Source organism: Carcharodon carcharias (genome assembly GCF_017639515.1).
Source record: "Carcharodon carcharias isolate sCarCar2 chromosome 38 unlocalized genomic scaffold, sCarCar2.pri SUPER_38_unloc_2, whole genome shotgun sequence".
Lineage (NCBI taxonomy): Eukaryota > Metazoa > Chordata > Chondrichthyes > Lamniformes > Lamnidae > Carcharodon > Carcharodon carcharias.
The window spans coordinates 1,246,251-1,254,925 of NW_024470786.1; the positions used below are offsets into that span (position 1 = coordinate 1,246,251).

At 60.2% G+C, this 8,675-nt stretch overlaps 1 protein-coding gene across 1 annotated transcript in view; it reads right to left on the reverse strand.

The window, feature by feature from the left end:
- Window positions 1-8,355, reverse strand: part of ccdc189 (coiled-coil domain containing 189) — a 63,148-nt gene extending 54,793 nt beyond the window's left edge. Inside the window, exons 1-2 of the mRNA XM_041182154.1 lie at window positions 8,243-8,355; window positions 5,392-5,423 (exon numbers count right to left, since the gene is read on the reverse strand). Of these exons, the coding sequence (XP_041038088.1) occupies window positions 5,392-5,423; window positions 8,243-8,266 (56 nt within the window). The 5' untranslated portion in view covers window positions 8,267-8,355. The remainder of the gene's footprint in view (window positions 1-5,391; window positions 5,424-8,242) is intronic.
- Between the last annotated feature and the right edge of the window lie 320 nt (window positions 8,356-8,675).

Sequence of the window (8,675 nt, forward strand, 5' to 3'; positions counted from 1 at the left end):
GGGAGAGAGAGACAGGGGCAGGGAGAGAGAGACAGGGGCAGGGAGAGAGAGACAGGGGCAGGGAGAGAGAGACAGGGGCAGGGAGAGAGAGACAGGGGCAGGGAGAGAGAGACAGGGGCAGGGAGAGAGAGACAGGGGCAGGGAGAGAGAGACAGGGGCAGGGAGAGAGAGACAGGGGCAGGGAGAGAGAGACAGGGGCAGGGAGAGAGAGACAGGGGCAGGGAGAGAGAGACAGGGGCAGGGAGAGAGAGACAGGGGCAGGGAGAGAGAGACAGGGGCAGGGAGAGAGAGACAGGGGCAGGGAGAGAGAGACAGGGGCAGGGAGAGAGAGACAGGGGCAGGGAGAGAGAGACAGTGCAGGGAGAGAGAGACAGGGGCAGGGAGAGAGAGACAGGGGCAGGGAGAGAGAGACAGGGGCAGGGAGAGAGAGACAGGGGCAGGGAGAGAGAGACAGGGGCAGGGAGAGAGAGACAGGGGCAGGGAGAGAGAGACAGGGGCAGGGAGAGAGAGACAGGGGCAGGGAGAGAGAGACAGGGGCAGGGAGAGAGAGACAGGGGCAGGGAGAGAGAGACAGGGGCAGGGAGAGAGAGACAGGGGCAGGGAGAGAGAGACAGGGGCAGGGAGAGAGAGACAGGGGCAGGGAGAGAGAGACAGGGGCAGGGAGAGAGAGACAGGGGCAGGGAGAGAGAGACAGGGGCAGGGAGAGAGAGACAGGGGCAGGGAGAGAGAGACAGGGGCAGGGAGAGAGAGACAGGGGCAGGGAGAGAGAGACAGGGGCAGGGAGAGAGAGACAGGGGCAGGGAGAGAGAGACAGGGGCAGGGAGAGAGAGACAGGGGCAGGGAGAGAGAGACAGGGGCAGGGAGAGAGAGACAGGGGCAGGGAGAGAGAGACAGGGGCAGGGAGAGAGAGACAGGGGCAGGGAGAGAGAGACAGGGGCAGGGAGAGAGAGACAGGGGCAGGGAGAGAGAGACAGGGGCAGGGAGAGAGAGACAGGGGCAGGGAGAGAGAGACAGGGGCAGGGAGAGAGAGACAGGGGCAGGGAGAGAGAGACAGGGGCAGGGAGAGAGAGACAGGGGCAGGGAGAGAGAGACAGGGGCAGGGAGAGAGAGACAGGGGCAGGGAGAGAGAGACAGGGGCAGGGAGAGAGAGACAGGGGCAGGGAGAGAGAGACAGGGGCAGGGAGAGAGAGACAGGGGCAGGGAGAGAGAGACAGGGGCAGGGAGAGAGAGACAGGGGCAGGGAGAGAGAGACAGGGGCAGGGAGAGAGAGACAGGGGCAGGGAGAGAGAGACAGGGGCAGGGAGAGAGAGACAGGGGCAGGGAGAGAGAGACAGGGGCAGGGAGAGAGAGACAGGGGCAGGGAGAGAGAGACAGGGGCAGGGAGAGAGAGACAGGGGCAGGGAGAGAGAGACAGGGGCAGGGAGAGAGAGACAGGGGCAGGGAGAGAGAGACAGGGGCAGGGAGAGAGAGACAGGGGCAGGGAGAGAGAGACAGGGGCAGGGAGAGAGAGACAGGGGCAGGGAGAGAGAGACAGGGGCAGGGAGAGAGAGACAGGGGCAGGGAGAGAGAGACAGGGGCAGGGAGAGAGAGACAGGGGCAGGGAGAGAGAGACAGGGGCAGGGAGAGAGAGACAGGGGCAGGGAGAGAGAGACAGGGGCAGGGAGAGAGAGACAGGGGCAGGGAGAGAGAGACAGGGGCAGGGAGAGAGAGACAGGGGCAGGGAGAGAGAGACAGGGGCAGGGAGAGAGAGACAGGGGCAGGGAGAGAGAGACAGGGGCAGGGAGAGAGAGACAGGGGCAGGGAGAGAGAGACAGGGGCAGGGAGAGAGAGACAGGGGCAGGGAGAGAGAGACAGGGGCAGGGAGAGAGAGACAGGGGCAGGGAGAGAGAGACAGGGGCAGGGAGAGAGAGACAGGGGCAGGGAGAGAGAGACAGGGGCAGGGAGAGAGAGACAGGGGCAGGGAGAGAGAGACAGGGGCAGGGAGAGAGAGACAGGGGCAGGGAGAGAGAGACAGGGGCAGGGAGAGAGAGACAGGGGCAGGGAGAGAGAGACAGGGGCAGGGAGAGAGAGACAGGGGCAGGGAGAGAGAGACAGGGGCAGGGAGAGAGAGACAGGGGCAGGGAGAGAGAGACAGGGGCAGGGAGAGAGAGACAGGGGCAGGGAGAGAGAGACAGGGGCAGGGAGAGAGAGACAGGGGCAGGGAGAGAGAGACAGGGGCAGGGAGAGAGAGACAGGGGCAGGGAGAGAGAGACAGGGGCAGGGAGAGAGAGACAGGGGCAGGGAGAGAGAGACAGGGGCAGGGAGAGAGAGAGACAGGGGCAGGGAGAGAGAGACAGGGGCAGGGAGAGAGAGACAGGGGCAGGGAGAGAGAGACAGGGGCAGGGAGAGAGAGACAGGGGCAGGGAGAGAGAGACAGGGGCAGGGGAGAGAGAGACAGGGGCAGGGAGAGAGAGACAGGGGCAGGGAGAGAGAGACAGGGGCAGGGAGAGAGAGACAGGGGCAGGGAGAGAGAGACAGGGGCAGGGAGAGAGAGACAGGGGCAGGGAGAGAGAGACAGGGGCAGGGAGAGAGAGACAGGGGCAGGGAGAGAGAGACAGGGGCAGGGAGAGAGAGACAGGGGCAGGGAGAGAGAGACAGGGGCAGGGAGAGAGAGACAGGGGCAGGGAGAGAGAGACAGGGGCAGGGAGAGAGAGACAGGGGCAGGGAGAGAGAGACAGGGGCAGGGAGAGAGAGACAGGGGCAGGGAGAGAGAGACAGGGGCAGGGAGAGAGAGACAGGGGCAGGGAGAGAGAGACAGGGGCAGGGAGAGAGAGACAGGGGCAGGGAGAGAGAGACAGGGGGCAGGGAGAGAGAGACAGGGGCAGGGAGAGAGAGACAGGGGCAGGGAGAGAGAGACGGGGGCAGGGAGAGAGAGACGGGGGCAGGGAGAGAGAGACAGGGGGCAGGGAGAGAGAGACGGGGGCAGGGAGAGAGAGACGGGGGCAGGGAGAGAGAGACGGGGGCAGGGAGAGAGAGACGGGGGCAGGGAGAGAGAGACGGGGGCAGGGAGAGAGAGACGGGGGCAGGGAGAGAGAGACGGGGGCAGGGAGAGAGAGACGGGGGCAGGGAGAGAGAGACAGGGGGCAGGGAGAGAGAGACGGGGGCAGGGAGAGAGAGACGGGGGCAGGGAGAGAGAGACGGGGGCAGGGAGAGAGAGACGGGGGCAGGGAGAGAGAGACGGGGGCAGGGAGAGAGAGACGGGGGCAGGGAGAGAGAGACGGGGGCAGGGAGAGAGAGACGGGGGCAGGGAGAGAGAGACGGGGGCAGGGAGAGAGAGACGGGGGCAGGGAGAGAGAGACGGGGGCAGGGAGAGAGAGACGGGGGCAGGGAGAGAGAGACGGGGGCAGGGAGAGAGAGACGGGGGCAGGGAGAGAGAGACGGGGGCAGGGAGAGAGAGACGGGGGCAGGGAGAGAGAGACGGGGGCAGGGAGAGAGAGACGGGGGCAGGGAGAGAGAGACGGGGGCAGGGAGAGAGAGACGGGGGCAGGGAGAGAGAGACGGGGGCAGGGAGAGAGAGACGGGGGCAGGGAGAGAGAGACGGGGGCAGGGAGAGAGAGACGGGGGCAGGGAGAGAGAGACGGGGGCAGGGAGAGAGAGACGGGGGCAGGGAGAGAGAGACGGGGGCAGGGAGAGAGAGACGGGGGCAGGGAGAGAGAGACGGGGGCAGGGAGAGAGAGAGACGGGGGCAGGGAGAGAGAGACGGGGGCAGGGAGAGAGAGACGGGGGCAGGGAGAGAGAGACGGGGGCAGGGAGAGAGAGACGGGGGCAGGGAGAGAGAGACGGGGGCAGGGAGAGAGAGACGGGGGCAGGGAGAGAGAGACGGGGGCAGGGAGAGAGAGACGGGGGCAGGGAGAGAGAGACGGGGGCAGGGAGAGAGAGACGGGGGCAGGGAGAGAGAGACGGGGGCAGGGAGAGAGAGACGGGGGCAGAGAGAGAGAGAGACGGGGGCAGAGAGAGAGAGAGACGGGGAGAGAGAGAGAGACAGGGAGAGAGAAAGAGACAGGGAGAGAGAGAGACACGCAGAGAGAGAGAGAGAGTAATAGGGGTAAATATGATCGAGATTAAAGGGTGATCCAATCAAGTGCTTCACAATGATAAAAGGATTCAATATGGTTGAGTAGCGAAACTGTTTGCTTTGTTAATGGATGGCAGGCAGCAGAACATTAACCTTCGGCCCAGTCTGTCCAGGGGTGAATTCGAGAAGTCCTTCTTCACACTCAGCCCTGGGTAGAAGGGCTAATCTGTACAGGGCGTTGGGGAGACCGCACCTGGAGCACTGGGGACAGCTTTAATCTCCTTACTTAAGGAGGGATTTACCCCCACTGGAGGCCGTTCAGAGCAGGTTCACTCGGCTGATTCCTGGGACGAAGGGGGTTTGTCTTGTGAGGAGGGGTTGAGCAGGTTGGGTCCTGTACCCGTTGGAGTTTAGAAGAATGAGAGGTGATCTTATCGAGACAGATAAGATTCTGAGGTGGGGGGGGGGAGCTCGACAGGGGGGATGCTGGGAGAATGTTTCCCCCCTCTTGGGGGGGAGGAATCTTGAACGAGGGGGGGGAGGGGGCACAGTTTCAGAACGAGGGGGTCTCCCGTTGAAGACGGAGATGAGGAGGAATTTCTTCCCTCAGAGGGGGGTCGGTCTGTGGGATTCTGTCCCCCTCCCCCCCTCAGAGAGCAGTGGAGGCCGGGGCGTTGGATATACTCAAGGTTTCTGATTGACGAGGGAGTTGAGGGTTGTGTGGGGAGTAACCCAGAGACCTGGGCAAACACTCGAGGGGCACGGGTTCATATCCCACCACAGCGGCTGGTGGAATTTAAATTCAATTTAATAAATCTGGAATTATAAAGCGGGTCTCAGTCACAGTGACCGCGAAACTATCATCGATTGTTGTAACAACCCCATTTGGTTCACTGACATCCTTTTGGGAAGGAAATCTGCCTTCCTTACCCGGTCTGGCCTACACGTGACTCCAGACATGCAGCAGTGGGATTGGCTCGTTAACTGCCCCTCTAAAGTGGCCCTCGTGTTCGCTCAGTTCAAAGGGCAAGTAGAGATGGGCGCCGCACTGTCGGAGGGTCAGTGCTGAGGGAGCGCCATGGGTGGGGTGGGAAACGGGTCCCTCTCCGGTAGTTTGGGTGGGGGGGGGTGGTGAGTTCGGCTAAGTTAGCACTAGGCCAGAATTGAAGCCTGGGTGTTTCCTGATCTATGTGCGAGGCGAGGCGGGGAAGACCCAGGCCAAGTTGAATTGAACGACACCTTCAGCAGGTGTGCGAGGTGGGGGTGGGGGTTTCCTTGCCAAGCTGATGGGCGCATCGGACAAGTCAATCTATCCTCTTCAGTCAGACTTCACTCACCACAGGCAGATCTTTACATCCGGGAGCTTGGGCTGGAAGTAAAGATCGAAAAATGGTCGATTAGTAAAAGACTCCTACCACCCCACAGAGCATTCGCAGCCTGGAGACAGGCCACTCGGACCCTCTTCCCCCTCCCAACCCCACCGTGCTGGTATTCCTGCCCCCACACCAGCCTCCTCCCACCTCCCCCCACATCCACATCTCCTATTTCTTCCTCCCCCATGTGTTTATCCAGCTTTGCCCCCCCCCCCCCCCCCCCCCCCCCCTCACTCCCACCCCCATCTTAAATCTCTCAACACGATTCCCCTCTCCCCGTGGGAGCGAGTCCCACACTCTCCCCGCTCTCCCAGGTAAAGACGTTTCTCCCCAGTTCCCTGTTGGGATTTATCAGTGACTCTCTTATATTGACAGACCCCACTTCCCCCCCCACCCCCCGCCACCCCGCCCACCTCCCCCCAGCCCGAGTTCTGGTCTCACCCGCAAGGGGAAACATCTTCTCTACGTCTACCCTATCGAAACCCCTTTCGTTATCTCAAAGATCTCGATCAGCTCACCCCCTCGGCCTTCTCTGTTCTGAAGAGAAGGATAGGATCAGAGAATGGGATCAAAGAATAGGATCAGGCAGCACCCACAGCCCAGGAGGAGACGATTCAGCCCATCATTTTCCAAACCAGCTCTCCAACAGAACTCATCTAGTCTCACGCCCTCAACTTCTCCCTGTGAACCCTACATGTTCTTCCTTTCCTGCTAACTATCCCATACCCTCTCGAACGCCTCAATTGACCCTCCCTCCCCCACACTCTTAGGCAGCGCGTTCCAGATCCTAACCCCTCGATTGACCCTCCCTCCCCCACACTCTCAGGCAGCGCGTTCCAGATCCTAAGCCCTCGATTGACCCTCCCTCCCCCACACTCTCAGGCAGCACGTTCCAGACCCTAGCACCTCGATTGACCCTCCCTCCCCCACACTCTCAGGCAGCGCGTTCCAGACCCTAACCCCTCGATTGACCCTCCCTCCCCCACATTCTCAGGCAGCGCGTTCCAGATCCTAACCCCTCGCTGTGTGAAAAAGTTTCTCCTCGTGTCTCCGTCGCTCCTTTTACCCATTGCCTTCAATCTGTGTCCCTCTGCTTCTCCATCCTTCCCCCAATGGGAACAGTTTCTCCCGATCCACTCTGTCCCAGACCCCCTCATGATTTTGAACACCTCGATCAAATCTCCTCTCGACCTTCTCTTCTCCGAGGAGAACGGTCCCAACTTCTCCAACCTACCCCCGGAACTGAAGTCCCTCATCCCTGGAACCATTCTTGTGAACCTTTCCTGCACTCTTTCCAATTCCTTCACATCCTTCCTAAAGCGTTGAGCCCAAAAGTGCATACAATACTCCAGCTGAGGCTGAACAGCAGTAAGTGTTGCCTTGAACGTTAGACATTTGAAGTGGTTTTGCAAGAGTGGGGAAGGTGGAAGGAGATGGAGGGGCAGCCGGAAGGGAGGCAGGGAGGGAAGGGGCAAGAGTGGGGTAGGTGCGACAGCAGGGGATATGGAGGGCATGGAAGGAGAGAAGGGAAGGGAGGTGGAAGGGAGTATGCAGAGAGCAACATGAATGCGGGAAGATAAAGAAAAGAGGGGTTACCAGTTCTGAGGAGAGGCAAGACACAGGGTAGACACATTGAGTAAGATCCTGGGATTTCTTCCATGAGAGAATCTAACCCTTATCATTCAATGGCATTATCATCGCTGAATCCCCCACTATCATCATCCTGGGAGGTTACCGTTGATCAGAAACTGAACTGGACCAGCCAGAAAATTCTGTGGCTACAAGGGCGGGTCAGAGGCTGTGAATCCTGCGGAGAGTAACTCACCTCCTGACTCCTCAAAGCCTGTCCACCATCTACAAGGCACCAGTCAGGAGTGTGATGGAACACTCCCCACTTGCCTGGGTGAGTGCAGCTCCCACAACACTCAAGAAGCTCGACACCGTCCAGGACAAAGCAGCCCCCGCTTGATCAGCACCCCATCCACAAACATTCACTCCCTCCACCACTGACGCACAGTAGCAGCACCAGTGTGTGTACCATCTACAAGATGCACTGCAGCAACTCACCAAGGCTTCTTCGACAGCGCCGCCCAAACCCACCACCTCTACCATCTAGAAGGACAAGGGCAGCAGACACATGGGGAACACCCACCACCTGGAAGTTCCCCTCCGAGCCCCTCACCATCCCGACTTGGAAATATATCGGCCGTTCCTTCGCTGTCGCTGGGTCAAAATCCTGGAACTACCTCCCTAACAGCGCCGTGGGTGTACCTACACCACACGGGGACAAAATCCTGGAACTCCCTCTCTAACATGGCCGTGGGTGTACCTACACCACACGGGGACTGCAGTGGCTCAAGGAGGTGGCTCACCCACCACCTTCTCAAGGGGGCAATTGGGGGTGGGAAAGAAAGCCAAAGTTTTGGGAGCAAATTAAAAGGAAATTAGACGGAGTGGGTTGTGGAAGCAGAGGGCCGTGAGCAGGAGACGACAATCGTCAACGCGTGCGCATTTAAGTCTGCACTGGCCCACCGTAAGGTCCTGCAATGGAAACTGCCTATGTAAACGGTCACGGATCACGAGGGCGGCACCACCACTGGCAGGGTAGTGACACAGCTGCCGTGACATGTTTACGTAGAAAAACCCAAAGGCGAACGCGGCTGTGGGGAACGGGCGGACAAGCAAAGGGGGCGCAAGTGTCTGTGTTCTGCCAGCGTGCCCAAGTCCCCCTGAACCCTGACCTCCGACGACCGGGCTTGGGTCAGAGTTCACCCACCACCTGAGGCAGAGATGACAGCAATTCAGCTCCTTTTACCTTCTCCAGTCTCCTGCTGGCCATAGCAGAGAGATTCAATCAACACAGAAAGACAAATAAATAGCGAATGACAGATAATCTGAATGAAGTTAATAGTTTGTAGGAGGAGGAATGGGGGGGGGGGGGCGGGGTGGTGACCAGAATCAGCAGGTGGCCCTCGGTTGCCGAGGCAACGGCCACACTTCCGGTCGGCGGTGATCACCTGACGAACCATTAAAATCGTGCGAAGATGATCATTTCCAGGCCAGGGTGAGGATGAAGGGGCAATTCGGACAGATAAAAGAAAATGGAGCCGAATCACAAGAAAGCCGGCGAATAAAAATATAAAGGGGGGGGGGGGGGTGAAAAAGGGAGTGACGTCACCGTCGCTGCGGGCAACCGAGCCACTTCCGGTGGCGATCCACATCCGGGCGGAGGGAACACGTGATACTAC